The following is a 25,021-nucleotide window of genomic DNA, read 5'->3' on the forward strand; positions in this document are numbered from 1 at the left end:
GAAAATTAACAAAACCAAAAGCTGATTCTTTGGTAAGATTGATAAAATCAACAAACCCTTAGCGAGCTAAGTAAAAGAAAAAGAAGAGAAAACACAAATTACTAATATCAGGAATGAAAGAGAGAACATCACAACAGATATGAACATTAAAAGAATAATAAACACTATAAATAACTTCTATGCTCATATATGTTAACCTAGATGAAACTAACCCAGATCCTCAAAAGACACAATCTGACAAAATTTACACAAAAAGAAATGGACAATCTGAATAAGGCCTATATCTAGTTAAAATATTGAATCAATAATTAATAAGCTTCCAAAAGAGAAAGCTCCAGGCCAAGATTCACAATGTTTGAATTATAACAAATATAACAAATATTTAAGAAATAAATACTTAAGAAAGAAATTATACTAATTCCCTATACTCTCTTTCAGAAGATTGAAACAGAGGGAATACTTCCCAATTCATTCTATAAGGCTAGAATTAACAAGCTACCAAAACAAGACAAAGACATTACAAAAAAAGGAAAACTACAGAACACATCTCTCAAGAATACTGATGAAAAAAATCAACATTATTAGCTAATTGAATCCAACAACATGGAAAATAATTATATACAAAAATCAAGTGGAATCTATCACAGGCATGCATGTAAAGCTGGTTCAAAATTCAAAATTAGTTAATGAAATTAATCACATCAATAAGCTAAAAAAGTAAAAACACATGACCACATTGGCAAATGTACAAAAAGTGTTTGCAAACATCCAACACTCAATCAATGTAAAAATTCTCAGTAAACTAAGGCTAGTGGGATACTTCCTCAACTTGATAAAGACTGTCTATAAAATCTACAGTGGGTATCATATGTAATAGTGAGAAACCTGAAGCTTTCCAAATAAGATCAGGAACAAGGTAAGGATGTCCCCTCTCTCCACTGCTTTTCGACCCTCTACTGGAATTCCTAGCTAACGCAAGAAAAGGAAATAGAAGAAATAGAAGATATACAAATGGACAAGGAAGAAATTAAACAGCCTTTTCACACAGAAGACATAATCATTTAGGTATACACTACAAAATAATTATCTAAAATCCTTCTGGAACTACTAAGTGATTATACCAAAAAGCAGAATACAAAGTTAATATACAAACAGTCAACTGCTTTCCTAGGCGCCAAAATGAATAAGCTCAATTTGAAATTAAAAACACAATAGCATTTATATCAGCACCCTCCAAAAAAAGAAAAAGTTAAGTCTAAGTCTAAAAAACTATATACAAGATCTATATGAAGAAAAGTATAAGTCTCTGGTAGAAGTAAACAAAGGACTAAAAAATTTGAGAGCTATACCATGTTCAAGGATAAGAAATCTCAATATTGTCAAGATGTCTATTCTGCCCAACTTGATCAGGATTCACAGTGCTATGCCAATCAAAACCAAAGCCAAGTTATTTTTGTTAATATCAACAAACTGTTTCTAAAGTTTGTATAAAGAGGCAAAAGACCAAGAATAGCTACCACAATATTGACAGAGAAGAACAAAGTTGGAAGAATGACACTAAGTGATTTTAAGACTTATCTGAAAGCTACAATAACCAAAACAGTATGGTATGGGCAAAAAAAATAAAAACACCAATGTAACAAAATAGAGAGCCCAGAAATACCTAAATATCATCAACCAAACTTTGACAAAAGAGAAAAGGCAACACAATAGATAAAAAGCTTTTTCAAAAACTAGTGTTGGAAAAATTGACAAAATCAACAGGCAAAAATATAAATATAGCCTTATAGCTTTCACAAAATCACTCAAAATGGATCACAGACCTTAATGTAAAATGCAAACAATAAAACTCAGAAAGTAACATGGGAGAATACAGGGATGATCTTGGGTTTGGTGAGAGACTTTTTAGGAAACAACACTAGAGGCACAATCCATAAAGAATTGATGAGCTGACCGTCAATGAAATAAAAATTTTCTGCTGTGTCAAGACACTATCAAGAAAATGAAAAAACAAGTAATAGACTTGAGTGAAAATCTTGACAAAAGATTTTTCTGGTAAAGGACTATTATCCCGAATATACAAAGAACTCTTAAAAATCAACAATAAGAAAACAACTGATTTAAAAATGGTCCAAAGACCTTAACAGAGACCTCACCAAAAAGATACGTAAATGATCACTAAGTATATGAAAAGATGTTCCATATCACATGTTATCAGGGAAATGCAAACTAAGATGAGATACTACTGCACACCTATCAGAATGGCAAAAATCCAGAACTGGTAAAACCAAATGCTGACAAAGATGTGAAGCAACAGGATATTTATTTCATTGCTAGTAGGAACACAAAATGGTAAACCCACTTTGGAAGACAGTATGTCAGTTTCTTATGAAACTAAACATACCTTACCATAGGTTCCAGCAACTAGACTCCTTGGTGTTTATCAAGTAAGCTAAAAGTTATGTCCACACAAAAGCCTGCACGTGAATGTTTATAGCAACTTTATTCATGCTGAAATTTACAAGCAATCAAGATGTCCTTCAGCTGGTGGATGTAATGTGGTAGTGTATGTAAACTGTGGTAGATCCAAGCAATGGAATATTGTCCAGCCCTAAGAAGAAAGAAATCATGAGAAGACATGGAGGAAACTTGAATGCATATTACTAAGTGAAAGAAGCCAAGCTGGAAAGGCTATATACTGTAATAATTCAAACAATATTATATTTTGAAAAAAGACAAAACTACTGAGACAATAAAAATATCTGTGGTTACCACTGGTTAGGGAGAAGTGAAAGATAAATACAGCACAGAGAATTTTTAGGGCAATGAAACTATTTTGTATGATACCATATGGTGGGTATATATTATTATAAATCTGTCCAAACCCACAGAATGTACAACACGATGACTAAACCCTTGGTGACAAAGATATGTAGTATCAATTGTAACAAAGATACCAGGTTGGGGGGAAAGATGTCCATAGTGAACAAGGTTGAGCATATGTGGGGATAAGAGGTATACAGGAACCTTGAACTTTTCACTAAAGTGTTCTGTGAACCTAAAACTATTCTAAAAAATATACTAATTTTTAAAAAGTAGTCATGTTTTCTTCTTTCTAAGCAGTTTACTCAAGGAAATAAATAACCACCAACCACAAAAATGCAAAAGAATCTAGAAAAGTAAGTGGTGGTATGGTGGGGGACTGGATGTCAAAATTCAGTCAAAATTATACAACAGTGAACTGATTTCTTTCGATTTTTTAAAAATGTTCTTATCCCAGTAAAATCTGTTCTTTTAAACAGATTATCATTCACAAAATTAAAACCTCAATATAATTTGCAAATCATCTAAAACTGTTAAATTCACTGAGAAAATTCTAAATATAGTAAAATATCACCCATTTTAGCAGATATGAAAGAACCTGAAATTTCATATGCAAAAATTTCAGATGCAGTTTAATCATCAAATTTCCAAATAAACTGAATAAAATACAACTGACCCTTGAACAACATGGGGCACTGACCTCGATGCACAGTCAAAAATCCACATACTGGGGCACCTGGGTGGCTCAGTGGATTAAGCCTCTGCCTTTGGCTCAGGTCATGATCTCAGGGTCCTGGGATCAAGCCCCATATTGGGCTCTCTGCTCAGCGGGGAGTCTGCTTCCCTTCCTCTCTCTCTGCCTGCCTCTCTGCCTACTTGTGATCTGTCTGTCAAATAAACAAATAAAATCTTTTTTTTTTTAATCCAAATATTAAGTTTTGCTCCTCCAAAACATAACTTCTAATAGTCTACTCTGGAAGCCATGGAATAACAGAAAAAAGCCAATAAGCATATTTTATATGTTATATTATGTACTATATTCTTTTTTTTTACTGTATTCTTAAAGTAAGGTAGAAGAAAGAAGTGTTATTAAGAAAATCATAAGGAAGAGAAGATACATTTACAGGAATACATATATTTATTAAAAAAAAAAAATCTAGGGGCGCTTGGGTGGCTTAGTGGGTTAAAGCCTCTGCCTTCGGCTCAGGTCATGATCCCAGGGTCCTGGGATTGAGCCCCGCAACGGGCTCTCTGCTCAGCAGGGAGCCTGCTTCCCCCCACCACCACCGCCTGCCTGTCTGCCTACTTGTCATCTCTGTCTGTCAAATAAAACCTTTTTTTTAAAAAAAATCTATGTGTAAGTGGAATCATGCTACTTAGACTGGTGTTGTTCAAGGATCAACTACAAATGATCAGAATATTTTAGAAATTTACTTCTTTTATAAATAAAACACAAACAATTCAAAAAACTCATTATGTATATCTGCTTAAATTTTTAAACTTCTAATTTACTGATAACTTCTAACCTTAATAGTTATTACTATCAAGTAATTTTTGTTATCCAACCAGTAACAAGATATCAACAATTCTTGATAAGGCTAAAAAAGGATGAGAGAAAAAGAAATCACTAATGTACACAGGATCAAATTTCTAAGACAAAAATTTGTTCTTCTTCCTCTCGTTACTGAGGACCTACACAGCACGAGAGCTGGAGTAAGCATTAGAAATGCCAGAGAACCATCAAACCTCTGATTTCTCAAAATTTATTTCTACTGAGAAAAGTAAGTGTTACTGAAGTAGCACTGAAATGGAATGTCACACACTAGTTTCAGGGGCACAACACAGGGCTTCAACAATTATAAGCATTACAAAATGCTTACCACAGTAGTGTAGTTACCATCCGTCATTGCGCAATGTTACTATACTCCATGATTTATGTATTTTGTAACTCCCTTTACCTATTTTGCCCATCTCACCAACCACCTCCCCTTTGTCAAACATCAGTTTGTTCTCTATAATTGAGTCTATTTCTGTTTTGTTTGTTTTGCTTTTAAGAATCCACATATAAGTGAAGCCATATGGTATCTGTTCTTCTCTGTCTGACTTATTTCACTCAGCATAATACCCTCTAGTTCCATCCATGTTGTCACAAGTAGCAAGCGCTCCTTCTTTTTTACGGGTGGATAATATTCCACTGTGTATATATATGCCATAACTTCATCTGTTCATCTATTAATGGCTGCCTAGGGTTGATTCCATAGCTTGGCTATTGTAAATAATGCTGTAATAAACATAGAAGCGCGTGTATCTTTTTGAACAAATACTTTTTAAAGTAAATAAATACATAAGTAAAATAATTATAACTTCATTCTGTAAGGAGATTAAACAAGAACCTACCTCAGGAAAGGCAGTCAGGAAAAGCCCTTCTGAGGAGGTGGTATCTAAACTCTAACCTGAAAACTGAGAAGGCACCAGACACAGCCAGTGCAGTGTGAACGGAGTTACAAGATGAGGAATATTCAACATTTTATAGTAGGAAAGGACTTAGTCAAACTGAATGAAAGTCAGTGTGACCAGAACAAAGAAATGAGCAGACTATCGTGACAGGATGCAGAAGAGATAAGCAAGATCCAGATCAGGTGGGACTTTCACAGGACTTGGTTAGCAGTTTGGGTTCAGCTCTAAATACAGTGAAAATTTATTGAAGAGTGTTAACCATGAAGATAACATTTTCAATTTACATTTTACATCACTCCAGCAGTTTAAAGGGTTCTAACTGATTATAGGATGCAAACACAAATGCTAATCATAACATCCCAACAAGATACAGCACCTTGGACTAGTTTGGTAATAATATAGATGGAAAAAGACAAATTCTAGATATATTTGCTGTTCTTTCTGAGAAGAACAGTCCTCACCCATGTCCGTGGAAGTCCCTTTATCATGGAAAAGTTGACTGAAAAAGAATAAATTCTCTCTTTAATGGTATGATGAAGTTCAGTAAAAAAAGAATGATCTGAAAAGAAAATGAACTGATTTAACCTCAGCAGGGCTTTATCCTAGATATAGGACTTTACATAAGTTACTTAACATCTATCAGCAACAGTTTGCTCACCTATAAAATGAAAACAGTAACACATTTCACAAAAGAGTTACAAGGTTGGGATGTTTAACAAAACCTATCTATATATTTTGTTCATACACAGATGCTCTACAAATGTGATAAGTCAACCCCACCCCTCAATAACGGCATTTTCTAAGTAGACTAAGTGGAGGAGATATTTAATACCAAGGAATGCATTTCTGATGGTGGAATTTCAAGCAGGAGATATTTTGAGGCAGGAAAGCATTCCCCTAAAACCAACTGTTTACCCCACCTACCAGGACATAAAGGAGCTTTCAGAGTACAGTAAATATTTATGAAAAACTTGATCCTCAGAAAAAATAGACTATTATATAATGATGAATTCTCATTAAAATACAAAGGTAGTTAATACAATCCAAACACAATAAACCATTCATTTCAACTGGTCTAAAGCTTACAATGAAACAAAAAAAAAAAATAGGACTTTATTAAGCAGCAATTTCTTACACTAACAAAACTATACTTACAGAAAGCAAAGATCATAAAGGATTTTCCTTAGGACACATGTTAAAATAAATTCTGTAACAGTAGGTTTAAATTTGCCATTTTAAAATCAACACTTAAAAGCTGATGTTTGCTTACTTGCTAAAGAATAAAACAATAGAACACTGAGTGGCATGGAGACTCATTACCATTGACATTATACTTATAAATGATTTATTCTAAGTAATAGGGCTCAATTAGTGTGAGGGTTTCTCTCTTTTTGAACTTTTAAAAATTACTGAACATTCAACACTTGAGACAGTAAAAGTTTTTCTAGTATCTTCTTTGACATGAGACCAGATCTCCTAGAATTATTATTAATATTTATTAAATTCAAACTAAATACATTATGCTTTCTGAAAAGTAAGGAATAGGCAGAGAAAAAATCAGTGTGATTTTCAGAAAAGATAAAGTATTATCATTCAGATCAATATCAAGACACAGGAGTGTTTTTTTATCCACACCAGCCAATCTGTTTATTCTACATAATACTCTTTTTCAGTTTGTGTACTTGAAAAAGAGAATGAAAAAGAAATGGAAGGAACATTTAAAAAATAATATTCTTACACTGGTAAGACACTTTATTCTAGATCATGATTAGTATGAAAGGCAGGGCACCGGGAGCTTCGGCAAGGCATTAAAGATCTATTTTTCAAAGCATTTGAGTCATTTTTTTTTTTCCAAGATTTTATTTACTTGAGAGAGAGAGAGAGAGAAAAGGAGCACAAGCCGGGAGGGAGGCAAAGGGAGAGGGAGAAGGGGACTCCCTGCTGAACAGGGAACCCAATGTGGGACTTGATCCCAGGATGCTGGGATCACGACCTGAGCCAAAGGCAGATGCTTAACCAAACGAGCTACTCAGGCGCCCTATGAGTCGTTTTCAGAATGGTTAATATTCACCTGAGACACAGCAATGTGGTTAAATGAGACTGTACGACAGTTATCTGTTCCACTGCTTTGGGCCCATGCTATACCAGCTTATAATATTATAACTATCACTCAGACTACATCATGGCCTGGGATCATAACCACTTGGCCTGGGATTCTTGAGGCTTCCACTTAAAGAGCCTCTAAAGACTTCCTCAACCTGAGAAAGAAAACAGACATCCAAGTTCAGGAAGTCAAGGAAGCCCCAAACAAGCCAAACCCAGAGAGAACCACACCAAGACATATTGAGAATTTAAATAGCAAAAATTAAAGATAAAGAGAGAATCTTAAAAGCAATAAGAGAAAAGCCAGTGGTTGAGTATAGAGACTACCCATAAGACTATCAGCTGATTTTTCAGCACCAAGCTTTCAGGACAGAAAGAAGTGGCATGATATATTCAAACTGCTGAAAGGAAAAAACCTACAACTAAGAACTGTTTAAGTTTTCATACAGAATTGAAGGAGATATAAAGTTTCCCAGACAAGCAAAATTTTTAGAAGTTCATCAATAACCTGGCATTACAAGAAATGTTCAAAGTATTTCTTTAAGCATAAAGGAAAGGGTCATAACTAAAAGTCAGAAAATTTTGGAAGAAAAAATTTCACTGGTAAAAGCTAACATATATAAAGATGGTGGATTGATCGCTTATAAAGCTAGTATGAAGGTTAAAAGACAGATTTAGTAAAATCGACAATATCTACAATAATTAGTAAAGGGATACACTAAGTAAAAAGATAGAAAATATGAAGTCAAATACATAAAACAAGGGGTGGGGAGTAAAAATGTAGTGCTTCTTAAGGGACCATCAAGTTAAAATGGACTTCTATATACAAAGAGTGTTACATATGAACTTCATGTTAAAGACAAAACAAAAAACTATAATAGATACACTAAAAATAAATAGAAAGGAATCCAAACATAACACTAAAGAAGTCAAGTTACAAGGTAAGAGAATAAAAGAAATAGAAAACAATTAACAAAATGGCAATGAGTACAAAATTATCCACAACTGTTTTAAATGTAAATGGACTAAATGCTCCAGTGAAAAGACAATGGCTATCTAAATGGATAAAAATGTAAGACCCATCTATATGCTGCCTACAAGAGAGTCACTTCAGACATAAGGACACATACAGGCTGAAAATGAAAAGAAGAAAAATAATACCCCATGTAAATGTGGCAAAAAGAAAGCTGGCATGGCAATACTTGTAACAGACAAAATACTTTAAAACGAAGACTATGACAAGAGACAAAGAGAAGTATTACATAATGGCTGAGATAAATCCAACAAGATAATGTAACAACTGTAAATAACAGCCCAAAAGCAAGAAACTGACAGTAACACAATAACAGTAGGGAACTTTAATATCCCATTTACATTGATGGATACAGTGTCTAGACAGAAAATCAATAAGGAAACAATGACTTTAAACAACACATCAGACCAGATGGGCTTGACATACATATACACAGAAAACGATCAAAACAGCACAACACAAATTCTTTTCAAGTGCACAGGGAACATTTTTCAGAACATATCACATATTAGGCCATAAAACAAGTCTAAAGTAAGTGTTAAAAGACTGAAATCATATCAAGCACCTTTTCCCATCACAATCGTATGGAATTAGAAATCAATTCCAAGGCAAAAATTAGAAAAAATACAATCATTTGGAGGCTAAATAACCAACTGATCAGTGAAGAAATCAAAGAAGCAGTGAAAAAATACTTGGAGAAAAATTAAAATGGAAACACAACTGTTTATAATTTAAAGGAATAGCAAAAGCAGTTTTAAGAGGGAAGTTTAGACCAATATAGGCCTATCTCAAGAAACAAAAAAAAACTGGGTGGCTCAGTTGATTAAGTTTCTGCCTTTGGCTCAGGTTGTGATTGAGCCCTGTGCTGGACTCTGTGCCCAGCAGGGAGTCTGTTTCTCCCTCTCCTCCCCACTTGTGTTCTCTCTTGCCATCTCTATCCCTGTCTCTCAAATAAGTAAAATCTTTATATAAACAAAAATCTCAAACAATTCAAACTTATTCCTATAGAAATTGGAAAAAGAAAAAGAAACAAAACCAAAGTTAGAAGACAGAAAAATAATAAAGATCAGAGCAGAAAGAGGAAATAAAAACTAAAAATATGAGACAAGATAATGAAACTAGGAGTTGGTTCCTTGAGAAGATAAACAAAATTTGTAAACTTTTAGCCAGGGATGCCTGGCTGGCTCAGTTGGTGGAGCCTGTAACTCTTTATCTCAAGGTTTTAAGTTTGAGCCCCATACTGGGTATAAAGATTACTTAAAAAAATAAAACAAAACGAAACAAAAGCAGACTAATCAAGAAAAAAAGAGGGAAGTCAAGTAAATAAAATCAGAAATGAAAAAAGTTACAACTTACAATCCAGAAATACAAAAAATTATTAGACTACTACAATTAGTTAGACAAATTACAAAAAATGGATAAATTCCTACAAACATAAAATCTTCCAACACTCCATCCAGAAGAAACAGAATATCTAAACAGACCAATTACGAGTAATGAAATTCAATCAGTAATGGAAAAATTTCCAACAAATGGAAGTCCATGGCCAGATGGCTTCACAGATGAATTTGAAAAAAAAAAACCATAAAGAAGACCGAATACCTAGCCTTCTCAGCTTGTTCCAAAAAATGGAAGAGGAAGGAATGTTTCCAAGTTCATTCTATGAATCTAGCATTACTGTGATACCAAAACTAGACAAAGACACCGTAAAGAAAGAAAATTACAGACCAATATCCCTAAAGAATGTAAATGCAAAAATCCTCAACAAAAGATTACACAACCAAATTCAACAGCACATTATAAGGATCATACACCACAATCAAGTGGGATTTGACAGGGATACAAAGATGTTTCAATAGCCACAAATCAATCAATATGATATACTACATTAACAAAATAAATAAAAAACCATATGACCATTTCAATAGATGCAGGAAATGCATTTGATAAAATTTAACATCCATTCACGATAAAAACTCTCAAAAAAGTGGGAACAGAGGGAGCATACCTCAACATAATAAAGGTCATATATAACACTACTACAGATAACATCGTACTCAATGGTGAAAAGCTGAAGGCTGTTTCTTTAAGATCAGTGACGAATCAAGAATGCAGTCTCAACCCTTTTATTCAACCAAGTACTGGAAGCCTTTGTCATAGTAATCAGAAAAGAAAAAAAAATAAGAGGAATTTTAATTGCTAAGGAAGAAGTCAAACTGTCACTATCTGCTGCTAACATGCTGCAAATATTTGTAACACTATACATAGGCAACCCTAAGGGCTCCACTGGAAAAAAAACTATTAGAAATAATGGATGAATTCAGTAAAGTTGCAGATATAACATTAATATAAGAAATCGGTTTCATTTCTATATACTAATAACAAGCTAGCAGAAAGAGATATTAAGAAAACAATCCCACTTACAATTGCATCAAAAATAGTAAAATACCCATGCATAAATTTAATCAAGGAGGTGAAACAGCTCTACTCTGAAAACTAGAGGATATCAATAAAAGAAAGGATAGAGGACATAAATAAATGTATAGATTCACCATGCTCATGCTTGGAAAATTTAATATTGTTTAAATGTCTATATTACCCAAAGAAATCTATAGATTCAGTGCAATCCCTATCAAAATAGCAAGAGTATTTTTCATAGAACTAGAATGAAAATTCTAAAATCTGTATGCAACCACAAAACACCCCGCCAAATAACCTTGAAGAAGACCAAAGCTGGAGGTATCATGCGTCTAGATTCCAAATTACACTTTCAAGCTATCGTAATCAGAACAGTATAGTACTGGCATGAAAAGAGACAGAACAGAGTAGAGAACCCAGAAATAAACCCATGTGTATATGGTCAATTAATCTATGACAAAGGAGCCAAAAATACACAATGGGGAAAGACAGTTGCTTCCATAAATGGTCTTTAGAATACTGGACAGCTACATGCAAAAGAATGAATATGGACCACTTCCTTATACCATATACAAAAATACACTTAAAATAGATTCAAGACCTAAATGTAAGACCTGAAGCCATAAAACTTCTAAAAGAAAACACAGGCAATAATCACTCTGACATCAGTCTTAGCAATATTTTTTTGGATCTGTCTCCTCAGACAAGGGCAACAAAAAGAAATATAAAAACTTGAGACTACAGCACGTTAAAAAGCTTTTGCCCAGAGAATGAAACCATCAACAAAATGAAAACACAGCCTCCTAAATGGGAGAAGGTGTTTGTAAGTGATATGTCAGACAAGGGGTTAATATCCAAAATATCTAGAGAACTCAAACAACCCAAGACACATACACACAGAACAAAAATCTCATTTAAAAAATGGGCATGGGCACAGGACCTGAACAAACATTTTTCCAAAGAAGACATATAGATGGCCATGAGATGCATGAAAAAATGTTCAACATTGCTGATCACAGGGAAATGCAAATAAAAACCACATTGAGAGGTTACTCCCACCTGTCAGAATGGATAATATCAAAAAGACAAGAAATAATGGATAATATCAAAAAGACAAGAAAAGGAGTCCCTCATGTACTGTTGGTGGGCATGTAAATTGGTGGAAACACTATTAAAAATAGTATGGGGATTCCTCAAAAGTTTAAAAACAGAAATACCATATGATACAGTAATTCCTCAACGGGCTATTCACCCAAATAAGACAAAACACTAATTCAGAGAGCTATTGTATGCACCACTATGTTCACTGAATCACCTTTACAATAAATGTGACATGGAAGTACTAAGTATCCACTGCCGGATGAATGAATAAAGAAGTTATGGAATACAGGTGCATGGAGTATTACTCAGCCAGTGAAAAAGAATGGACTCTTGCCACTTATGACAACACAGATGGACTTAGAAGGTGTTACGCTAAGTGAAGTAAGTCAGCCATAGAAAGACAAACACCTTATCATTTCATTTATATGTGGACTCTAAAAAACAAAACAAATAACAAACAAAACAGAAACAGACTCATAAATGCAAAGAACAAACTGATGGTTGCCAGAAGGGAGATATTTGGGGGATGCATGAAATAAGTGAGGGGGATTAAGAGGTACAATCTTCCAGTTATAAAATAAGTAAGTCACAGGGATATGAAGTACAACATAAAGAATAGTCAATAATAGAGTAATAATTATGTATGGTGAGAGATGGTGATCATTTTGTACTGTATGTAAATGTCAAACCACTCTATTGGTATACCTACAACTCAATATAATATTGTATGTCAACTATACAGTAAATTAATTAATTAACTAATATTTACAGAGATTTTAGTAACATGGAAGAATGCTTTATAAATAAAAAATTGTGTAAGGTTTTATACACACACACACACACACACACACACACACACATATATGCCTGTATTCAATTATAAAATACAACTATGTAAAACAAAGCAAAAATATGCAAAAATATAAATGGGCAATCTCAGGATAGTAGTTTCATGGCAACTTTCTTTTTTTTCTCCACTTCCCATGTTTTCCAAAATTTCTAGAAGTATTTTTATCCTAAAAACCCATAAACCCACACTTTTAAATCAGAAAAAAGATACATATATGTGTCTTCAAATATGCATATATGAATGGTACCTAGACTCTTTCCACTATGTCATGCAAAGAAATTTGACTGTCACTCTCAATACATTTCTATAATTCTTTATTAACATTTAGGATATGCTTACAGATTTCAGAGTAGCTAATCAGTTATAAATCATACCAGAAAATGACAGAAGAATCAGGGGGAAAAAAAAAACCACGAGACTGAGGTTCAAATCCTGGTTTTTTTCTTTAATTTTACGACCTTGGGGAAGTTATTAACATTCTTGAGTCTTAGATTCATCATCTATAAGATGAAAAATGGACTATTTACCTCACACAGTTGTTGAAAGAATGAAATGTTGTACTGCGTATCATAATATCTGTACACTAGACACATAATTAAATGCCTACTGAATTTGGATCACTTCAGTATGAAAGACATGGTTTACATTTCTGAATCCACAATTTAACAAGAAATAAAAACCTAAAGGGCAGAGGCAAAAGCGAAATTAAAAGGTTCAAAAATAAGACCTAAAAGAATCAGCAGTACTTAACTTCAAAAAAAAAAAAGTCAGTTGTTTAAATTGGCCATTTTCTAAGATTGAAGAACAAGAGAAGAGTAGGTTAAATAAAGAGAACTTCAAGGATACTTTAAAAATTAGAAATTAGTAAAAATACGCAATATATGAAAAAATATCAGCAGGTAATGGTGATGGTATCTTATCTGAAGACTAAGTAAGCTATCTCTTAAATCTGTTCTAGACTGTGAATTCCACTGAGATGCAGGAAAAACTGGCAATCAGATCTTTAGCAGTTCCTGCTAAGATTTCATATAAAGTTAGGAAGGTCACATCAGTAATTTGGGCCTCAATTTCCTCATTGGCAAAAAGAGAGGGCTTGATTATAAGTCTATATATTATTAGTTATTAAAAAAAATATAGGATTCCAATTTAATATGATTTACGACCAACACATTTGGCAAGGAAACAGAAAATAAGCCATGGGGGTGCCTCAATGATCACTTATAGTACTGCAGAGAAGTGCAATGGCATCATTACATTGCAGTAAATTACTACTTTGATGTAATGAGTAGTATACTGAGTAGTCTTAAATTTTTTAAGCAGATTGACAAAATACTTACAACCAGGAAACAGCCTAACTAGCTAGATCACTAATTCATGTAAGTATAATCAAGTGACAATTATACATTCTGACATATGGTTCCAAAATATCATGCTTACCTTTTGAAAGTCACCTAAAAAATAGCATAATTGTTTGTAATATTAGGTTTTGCTTATGAGAATAAAACTATTTGCATTGTCAGGTCATATGGAAATTAATAGTGAGAAGAAAGATGCTAAAAGATGTTAGGTTATAGAGGGATTAATTAATTACATGTAAATAATGACATGTCAATCATGTACTCCAGATAAAGAAGATATGATTTATATTTATGTATGAGTAATGGTTCACCAAAACATATGTGTTATTTTCACTTAAAAATTAAGTCATGGGGCGCCTGGGTGGCTCAGTGAGTTAAGCCTCTGCCTTCAGCTCAGGTCATGATCCCAGGGTCCTGGGATCGAGCCCCGCATCGGACTCTCTGCTCGGCAGGGATCCTGCTTTCCCCTCTCTCTCTGCCTGCCTCTCTGCTACTTGTAATCTCTGTCTGTCAAATAAATAAATAAAATCTTTAAAAAAAAAATTAAGTCATGATAGGGCACCTGTGGCTCAGTCGGTTAAGTGTCTGCCTTTGGTTCAGGTCATGATCCCAGGGTTCTGGGATCAAGCCCCACACTGGGCTCCCAGCAGAGCAGGAAGCTTGCTTCTCCCTCACCCCCTACTTATGCTTTCTCTCTCTGTGTGTAAAACAAAATTTAAAAAAAAAAAATTAAGTAATGAAAAGAAGCATTTTATGAAATATGACATGACACTTAGTGATTCAGAGCTGCCTACTTCCTCAAAGGAACTGAGATGATACAAATAAAACATACATTAACAATATGAAACTTTGGCCATCTTATTTATAAAATATATAAATACGTAAATAAATATATAAATATATATAATTATATATAAATAAATAAAATACAAAACAAAAGAAAATTTGTATACAAATTTATAAATAAGAAGATGGCCAAAGTTTCATATTTGTATACAATTTCCAAATTGTATACAATTTATAAATTTTCAATTTCCAATCTCATATTCTGACACCAATAAATAAAAGCACTTAATTCTGAAAAGTTTTCTTTAAAATCACTAATACTAGGAGCGGAGGTACTTCCCATATGAGATGACCATTAAACTTTACAAGATTATGTAATTTTTAACTTCGGGTACAAGAATAACATTTTTGGGGGGGAAAAAACCCCGTAAATGTCCCTATCTGACTCTTTCCCAAAGAGAACTAAAAACTTCGCACAAAAGAAAGCTTTTCTCAAAAACAGTTACTTTATAATCACTAATCAAAACTACACCTAAGGCTTAATTATAGTGAAGTAAGAAAAAGGAACTAAACTACTTACGTGGTGGAGGGAATAGATGACCTACTCCAAATCTCATTAAGAGAAGTCACGGTAATTATCCTCACAAAAGTTCTAACACTAAGAGTCAAGAAACAGCACCTTCCTAAAACATGCACACAGGTACACACACTATATCCACTACAGTGAAACTTCCTGCCTGGTAGGAAAGTGAGCATCTCAGGCAGAGACGTTTGCTCTTTTACTGTATGAGGTGACCAGCAGCTGATTCATTTAATCTTATCATCAATAGAAGATGTATTTCCTTTACTCTTATAAGAAGAGTTTTCATTTAAGTTTATAAATTAAGTATCTGTAGGACTGGTTCTATTAATTGTTTAGACTCTGAGCACATGCAGAATTGTCAATACGACTGGGAGAAAGAATAAAACGAAACATCTGTGTTGCCATAGTCACTGTTATTCGTCCACAAATGTCTAAAGCCTTAAAAGACTTCTAAAAATGCAGACAGAAGATATACAAGTTACAATACTAAACTGGGCATTCCATGTACTTTCGTAAGAACACATTTGTCCCTTTCTTAAAGGATACCGTTTATTTTCTTAACAATGGTCATGCACAGTCCAACTTCATTTCAATACCATACGAGTCTCTTTCTGTGAATTCTATGAGACACTGTAAAAAATGCATTCAAAGTAATCTACACATCCACAGAAATACCTGACAAGCGATGTGCACGAGGTAGACCAGCTCTTTAGATTCACAGCCGTTTTTCGTTACTTCATTCTGTTCTTCTGAAAGTGAGAGCTATGTCAAAAGGGGGGGAGGGGAGAAAGAGAAAGTCATGATTAATGAACACAAATAAACGAGGCATTCAGTAACACTTAAACCCTCTCATCGACTCACTATGAGATATGCCTTTCAATGGAACTCTGCTGCTTATGAAGACAAAACAAAGAATTCAGGATGTTTTCAAAAATATGTTTCTAAGTATTGGCTTCATACTTTAAAGTAGCACAACTGCATAACAGCAGTAAATAAACTATGTCCATTCAAGAGAAGGTCTCCACTCCCGAGTTTATTTAGCACATATGTGACAGGACGGCAGTGAGGGCACGGACAGGCAGCACGGGCAAGTGGGTGAAAGACAGCTCGGACTCATGCCAGAGATTGGAAACTGGCTTCCCGGAGAACAGTCTGGGCCTGCAGACACGTGTTCCTTTAGACTTCTCATGCGTATCTGAACATCAGATTTTATTTTATTTTTACCTGAACCAGAAGCAAGAATTTAGAAACTGAGTCATTTCATATGAAAAATACAGATTTCTGGTTTCTACTAGAAAATCAGAAAATCTGAAATATTAGACCCATATTCTCATCTGAGCAATAACCAGCTGGAACTGAAAAGTGACCAAACCCTTTAAATGAGGCATGTATTCTGCAAACGCTTTGACCCCAGTGTCTAGGCTGAATGGCAAGTGTCCGTCATCATGCTGCTTGCTTCGTTATTTTTTCAGGCACTACTCTCTTCTTGCATTTATATCAGACATCTGCCCCACCTAGGGATGTGAATTTGCCAACTCTGCTCTAGAGACAGAGCTCAGGCTCTAGAACCCTGAGTTCACAATTGTCACTAACTAGCTGTAGAATACTGACATACCTCCTCCATCTCTCCTTGGGAAAATGAGAATGATGAACAGTACCTATTCTCAAGTTCGTGAGTATCAAATGAGATAATGCACTCAAAGTGTTCACCAAGACGCCTACTACGCGTAAGTGCTTAATGTTACCATCATTATAGTTAATATTATAAAAAAAAAAAGATAAACACATATTTTCTATTTTTGAGAGCAGAATGACAGAACTATTTTTAAAAACATTCTGGTATTAAGTAGAAGCTTACAAGATAATGATCATTCTCACACCAGCCAAAATAAGCCAGATTAACTACAAAACTATACTTTTAAAAAAAGAATTAGATGAACTAAAAAGGGAAATGAACATTCATGAGACAGAAGAGACCCACGGACATGCTCAGGAGCCTGGTAAAGATGCAGAAGGAAAAAGAACCTGCATTAGACAGGGTAAGAAGAAACCAGCCGAATGCTCAAGACTGTGCATGGACTGGAGTAATGAACAAAAATTCCACGGAAACCTTGTAGCAAAGAGTTAATGCCCACCAGACCCCAGGCTATAGGATCAATACAGCCTAGGCTGGGGGAAGAGCAGCAGGAGCCCAGAGAAGGAGGAACCTATGGTGTGTGTGGTATCTCCCCAGCACACTGCAGCTAACCACTGCAGATGGGGAGCAGGGCAAGAAGGCTCAGAGACTGCCTTCTGGGGCATTCAAGAGATTCAACAACTAAAGGCTGGCACAGAAAAGCCAGGAGAAACCCCTGGAAGCAACCAGGGCTTCAGAGAGTAAGCAGCAGCTCTACACCAAGGTTCACAGTAGGACAGACAGAAGCAAGCTCTGTGTTTGCACGGGAGATTGGGGAAAGGACTGGAGAACAAAGAGAACTAGCAACCAGGCACAAAAAGACAGAGAAAGAGCACATGCTCTCCCTCAGTTCAGAAAACTGGTGGCTCAGCAGTAAAGCACAATGAGATCTTTAGATATCTCACCAATTTTCAATTCCCCTCAATGGAGGTTAAAAAAAAAAAAAAAAACCCACAATTCCTGAATATCCAAACCACAAGGAACAGCTTTAAATTTTAAAATGGTCGTAAATACAGAAGAAATGAAGACTAGAAATAAAATCAACCTTCTTAGAAGAACTAGGGCGAAGGACAGAGTGAGGAAGAGAAGAAAAAACTTCCCCCAAAAGGCAAAAAGATAGGTGGAGAGGACGTAACAGAAAGGGAGGATGGTCAGATGGTGTGGACAGTCAAACGGTGTCAATAAAATGGCTGGCGGGGGGGGGGGGGACTCCAAACTCCATTCCCTTCACAGAAAAACAAGCAGTAACTCTCACAACCAACTTTCTCAGTAATGTAGAATACAGTAGAAGGTTTACAATCAGCATGAGACACCGAATCAAGAAAAATGGTGACTTCTGACTTGCAGGAAAGCTCCGTGGTATTGTTACCCACCCTTGCTCCTCCCCTTCCATCTCAGCAACACTCCTGTGCACAGCAGCCCTAGTGCCTCTGCTCCTTGCGTCTGGAAGGAGCAGAGACATCATTAATAAACTATTGTATTTGTCTGTTCTGATCTGTCTGGCATTTACATGAAGGGTTGACACAAAGAATACGTTTCTTCTTCACCTAAATTGGAATTCACCCTGAGGGATTTTTAAAAAACAGCATTGTTAAAATATTGTAAAGGGAACTAAAAGTCTTCAGTCACCTGAAGCAAAAGATTATTGCTAAGACATAATATAGATCGCTTAACACCCAGGAGAAAGAGATGAGAAGAGAGGTTCCTTGGCAAATGAGAGCATTCAAAAGTATGTGTGTATGGTAGGGCATTTAGAAAGCCATGAATATGTTCAGAGTAGGACCCACGCACAAAAGACATAAAGATTTCCTAAGCTTTCACCTCTACCCTCCAGGCTAAGACAGAGCTGTAAAGAGCCTGGTTAATTGTTGAATGAGTCTCTTAATACAAAGGAAATGTGCAAAGACTGGCTTATTATTTATTTTCTTTATTTTTTATTTTTAGTTCTGGGCATTCAAGGAATTCCCTAACAAAACACTATCTGAACACAAGTAAAAAAAGAAACATCTGTGAGCACACAGGACACAGAACACAGTCTTTTCAAAAACAGCCTGGAAAAGTTGCTAAAAACACAGACTGCAGCCCTCAAGATCAAAAACAGCATACCTGTGGTAAGAGATAGAATCTGATTTCCATAGTTACCACATTATAATATCCAAATGTCCAGTACGCAACAACAAAACTCACAAAATACACAAAGAAACAGGAACATATGGATCATTCACAAGAAAAAAAATAATAAACCAATACAAGCAATACAAGGACCTAACAGATCTCAAATGTACTATATAAAACACACTCAAAGAGCTCAAAGAACTAAGGGAAACCTGAAAAACAATGTATAAATAAATGAAAATATCAATGAAAAAAAAGAAAATAAAAAAGAGAACAAAAAACAAATTTGAGGAATGACTAAAAATTCTAACTAAAGGGATCAGCAGCAGATTTGGGCAAGAAGAAGAAACAGCTTACTTAAAGATAGGGTAAGTCAAAATACAGATTTCCCCCACTATCCAAAGGTAGAGCGTTCCTTTGAAACCTTTTAAAAGCCAAAACGGTATGAAGCAAAGAGTATCCTCTACTTTCCAAAAGTCTGCATTACACCACCTTACTTTTATGAAAGACCTCTGTTAGTACCTGTTTTTGTTAAGAGAAAGAAATCCCAAAAGGATTTTCACTTTTATGAAAATAGCCATTACTGTACTAACATTAGGTCTTCATCAAAGCAAAGTAGTATAACACAAAGTTCCAGAAAGCAGGAGAAACCTGAATACTGTTCAAAGAACAGAAAGAGAAAGGAATTTTAAAAAGTAAAATGTTGCTCAGGAACCAGCAGGACACATTCAAAAAGACCAAAACATGCATTGTGAAAATCCCAGAAGGAAAGAGAGAAAGACATAAAGAGATTATATGAATAGTGATGTCAAGAAGACGGAAGAATCAGTGAACCCAGACGCTAGACCACCTCTCCCCACCAAAACAGACATTAGCAACTATCAACACATAAGAATTTGTTTGTGAAAATCCTAGAACTTGGGAGGTGAGGCCAACACAAACACTTAAGAGCAAAAAACTGAGAAAAGTCATATTAGAAGGGAAAAAGGAGTAGTTTCATAATGACCACCACCCCTTTCCTAGGCCAGCACAGCACCACACTGAAAAGAATTCCCTAGGGCTATGGTTTTTCTTTAGGAAAAAAAAAAGAGCCCTAGAGAGATATCTAGCATCCCCAGTGCGAAGGGGTGAACTTCAGGAGGCCCATTTCTGTCTTGCCTCACAGGGGAACACTGAAGGAATTGACAGGGGTAGACCACATGGGATCATTTTGTAACAAAGAAAGAGGATGGGGCACAAAGAAACTAGTCAACGAATATTGGTAGTGGACAGGACCCTGCTGGCAACCTTGCCTGATAAGAAAGCCCCACCTGCACCTCCACCCATCTTCAGAGCCAAAATGGAAGCCAGGTCAGCTCAGGGGACACAGTCATCAGTTTTGCCTGGTTGGGGTCTCCAATCAAGAGATCAGCCAACTAGAGAGGGCAGTCAGTGATCTTACCAGACTGCAGAGCCTGGCCTCCAGGCAGTAGCACTCAGATGCAAGACACAGCCTGTGACCCTGCCCACCCTAGGAAACCAGTCAGTGAACACTCTTGACCAGCCACAGCCAGAATCCCTGACCAGGGAGAAAAGCCCACCAGTTACCATGCCCAAATACAGCAAAAGATGTGCATACCCTCCATCATTACAGAGACCAGCCCGTGTCCCTGCCCAAAAGCACAGATAGCCTTTAGCCTCCCTTAGTCATAGGGCCCAGCCTGCAGACCCACCAAAATACAAACACCAGTTTGGCAGGACCTGGCCATTCAGTACCAAGTGTGGCACAACTAACCAAGGATGATTACTGAACCCAGCCTGCACCTATGTGCAATCACAGCCCTGCAAGTGGTCCTACCTGATGACAAAGCCAAGCCAGCAATCCACCTGACCTCAAAAGATGTGCAGGGGTTTCATCTATCAGAGACCCCAGCAGCAAACACTATGTACAGATGCAACCAGCTGGCCCATTCAAACTCACCAGCCATGGGGACTGCTCAAAGTCTTCTCCTGTTAAATGAACCTATAAAAACTGGAATCGGACACTACTTCCACCAATGTGCAGACACAGTGCAAGAACATAAAGATCATGACAAATCAGGGAAACATGACATCACCTATGGAATAAATATCTAATAAGGGACCCAAGAAAAGAAAGATCTAGGCAGTAATAGGCAAAAAATCCAGAATAATCATCTTTTTTTAATCAGAATAATCATCTTAAAGAAATTTAGTGAAGTACCAAAAAAAAAAAAGAGAGAGAGAGAGACAGAGACAGAGACAGACAACTAAACAAACTTAGAGAAGCATTACTTAGACAAAATGGGAAGTTTAAGACGTAGAAATTATTTTCTAAAAACCCAGAAAGCACAGAGCTAAAGAATATAATGACTGCACTGAAAAATTCAATAGAGAACAGCAACAACAGACTCAATCTCAAAGCAGAAGAAATAATCGATGAGCTTAAAGACACGGGTATTTTGAAATTAGTCAGAAAAGCAAAAAGAAAAAGAAATGGAAAAAGAATGAAGAAAGACTACAGAATTTACAGGATATATTAAGTGTAACAATACATGCACTACTGGAGTCCCAAGAGAAGAAGGAAAAGAGGAAAAAAGTTTATCTGATCCCTTCCCAATTTGAGAAGAGATATGGATATCCAGTTGTGTGAAGCTCAAACATCACCTAACGTATTGAACCCAAAGAGGATTTGACCGTGACACATTATAATCAGTCAAAAATCAAGCAAAAAGAATTTCAACAGCAGCAAGAGAAGAGACTTTCGTGTACAAAGGAATCCCCATAGCATTATAAGATTTTTCAGCATAAATTTTGCAGACCACAAGAGACTACGATGATATGTTCAAAGTACTGAAAGAAGAAAACGGACAAACAATTCTACTATACACGGCAAGCTGCCCATAAGAAATGAAGGAGAGATGCTTTCCCAGACAAATAACAGCAGAGGGAGATCACTGCTATAACTGCATTACAAGAAAATCTAAAGAGAGTTCTTCAAGCTGAAATGAAAAGATACTAGTAAACAAAGTAAAAACATAAACATAAAATTTAAGAATAAAGGTAAATGCATAAATTCAAAATTCTCTCTTACTGAAAGTGGTATGTAAATAACTTTTTTTAAAAATTTTATTCATTTATTTGATAGATGAGGTCACAAGTAGGCAGAAAGGCAGACACAGAGAGAGAGGGGGGAGGAAGCAGGCTCCCTGCTGAGCAGAGAGCCCAATGTGGGGCTCGATCCCAGGACCCTGAGATCATGACTTGAGCTGAAGGCACAGGCTTAACCCACTGAGCCACCCAGGCACCCCTGTAAATCACTTTAAACTCTAGTATAAAAGCTGAAAGACAAAAATAAATGACTATAGCTACAATAGCCTTTAAATAGATACCAAATATAAAAAGATGTAAGTTGTAATAACAATAACCTAAAATGTGAGCTGAAGAAAACCAGTTTTTCTATGCAATCCAACTTAGGTTCATATCAGCTCAAAGCGGGATAGCATATGATATTTTATGTAAACTTCATAGTAATCACAAAGAAAAAGCCTAGAGTAGATACAGGAAAGAGATGAAGAAAGGAAACAAAGTATAATGCCACAACTACTCAGTAAATCACCAACAAAGATAGCAAGAGTAAGAAGGTAACAAAGGAAATATGGATCAAACAGAACAATTAACAAAACGTTCTGAACTATCAATAATTATTTTTTTGGATTAGTTGCTTTATTTAGAACAAAATCTGTAAGGTTAAAGTCAATGAGATCAATGCTATAAGCTTGATGAGCAAATTCTATACCCATGAGAAACAGTTCATAACCTTAAAAAGTGAACAGTTTTCTGTATGAAACGTTCTAAACAAATGTAGTCTCCTAAAACAAGCTTAACAGAAACTGCAATTATTTCAAAGACGATGTCAGTGTAAACTTCTTAAAGCAGAATATCACAGAACTTCTTACAATCTAGTCAGAAATCAATTTCATAATAAAATAATTAGTAGAGATACAAATTTAAGATAAATCTTTAACCTTCCTATCTACTGTTCTCTGTATGTTGTGGCTTGACAGTTAAATACACTTCATTACAAAAACAAAGTAAAAGTACCCTTCATGCTTTAAATTAGCAAAACTCTTTGTCATTAATCTTTTCCCCTTAAAGTTTCTCATTTAGTACTACTATAATTTGCAAGTCAGTTTTTAATTTTAGGCTTTTTAAAAATTAAGGCTGAATGAGAGTAGTTAGGGCTTCTACTCTTCTATGTCTGGACCAATGTCCAGTTAAAACCAGCCGGGGCAAATGATTCTCTTAGAGATATGCAAGACAGTCTCACCCCTCCTCCCTTCTAACTACTTCATTCCTCATCCTTATGTCCTATTCCCAGTTCACTAACCAAGGGATTAAATTCTCAAGTCTAACTGTTCATTTATTCCACCCACATGATTTTTTTAATTCCTGTATAGTTAACATACAGTGTTATATTAATTTCAGATGTACAATACAGTGATTCAACAATTCCATATATTACTCAGTGCTCATGAAGACAAGTGGACTCTTTTTTTTTTCAGCATAACAGTATTCATTATTTTTGCACCACACCCAGTGCTCCATGCAATCCGTGCCCTCTATAATACCCACCACGTGGTACCCCAATCTCCCACCCCCCACCACCAATTCAAACCCCTCAGATTGTTTTTCAGAGTCCATAATCTCTCATGGTTCACCTCCCCTTCCAATTTCCCCCAACTCCCTTCTCCTCTCTAACTCCCCATGTCCTCCATGCTATTTGTTATGCTCCACAAATAAGTGAAACCATATGATAAATTACTCTCTCTGCTTGACTTATTTCACTCAGCATAATCTCTTCCAGTCCCATCCATGTTGCTACAAAAGTTGGGTATTCATCCTTTCTGATGGAGGCATAATACTCCATAGTGTATATGGACCACATTTCCCTTATTCATTCGTCCATTGAAAGGTATCTTGGTTCTTTCCACAGTTTGGAGACCGTGGCCATTGCTGCTATAAACAAGATCCTAGCAAACAGGATCCAACAGCACATTAAAAAGATTATCCACCATGACCAGGTGGGATTCATCCCTGGGCTACAAGGATATGTTCACCATTCGCAAATCAATCAATATGATAGAACAAATTAATATGGGAAGAGAGAAGAACCACATGGTCCTCTCAATTGATGCAGAAAAAGCATTTGACAAAATCCAGCATCCGTTCCTGATTAAAATGCTTCAGAGTATAGGGATAGAGGGAACATTCCTGAACTTCATAAAATCTATCTATGAAAGACCACAGCAAATATCACCCTCAATGAGAAAAAGCTTGCAGACTTCCCATTGAGATCAGGAATAAGACAAGGATGCCCACTCTCACCACTCTTGTTCAACATAGTATTAGAAGTCCTAGCAACAGCAATCAGCCAACAGAGAAATAAAAGGTATCCAGACTGGCAATGAAGAAGTCAAACTCTCTCTCTTTGTTTTTTTCTATTTTTTTTTTCAATTTATTTATTTTCAGAAAAACAGTATTCATTATTTTTTCACCACACCCAGTGCTCCATGCAATCCGTGCCCTCTCTTCGCAGATGACATGATTCTTTATATGGAAAACCCAAAAGACAAGTGGACTCTTAATCCCTTTCACCTTTTCAACCAACCACCCGCACCTCACCCCTGGCGACCATTAATTTGTTCTCTTGTTAAGAACT

The 25,021-nt window shown here is 35.7% G+C and overlaps 1 protein-coding gene across 2 annotated transcripts in view; it reads right to left on the reverse strand.

The window, feature by feature from the left end:
- The window catches only part of ARHGAP32 (Rho GTPase activating protein 32), a 201,368-nt gene that overhangs the window by 92,136 nt on the left and 84,211 nt on the right, over positions 1-25,021 (reverse strand). For both annotated transcript variants that reach the window (XM_044258195.1, XM_044258194.1), the window contains one exon: positions 16,188-16,274. In XM_044258195.1, coding sequence (XP_044114130.1) covers positions 16,188-16,274 — 87 coding nt within the window. The remainder of the gene's footprint in view (positions 1-16,187; positions 16,275-25,021) is intronic.

This window comes from Neovison vison, chromosome 7 (genome assembly GCF_020171115.1).
Source record: "Neovison vison isolate M4711 chromosome 7, ASM_NN_V1, whole genome shotgun sequence".
Lineage (NCBI taxonomy): Eukaryota > Metazoa > Chordata > Mammalia > Carnivora > Mustelidae > Neogale > Neogale vison.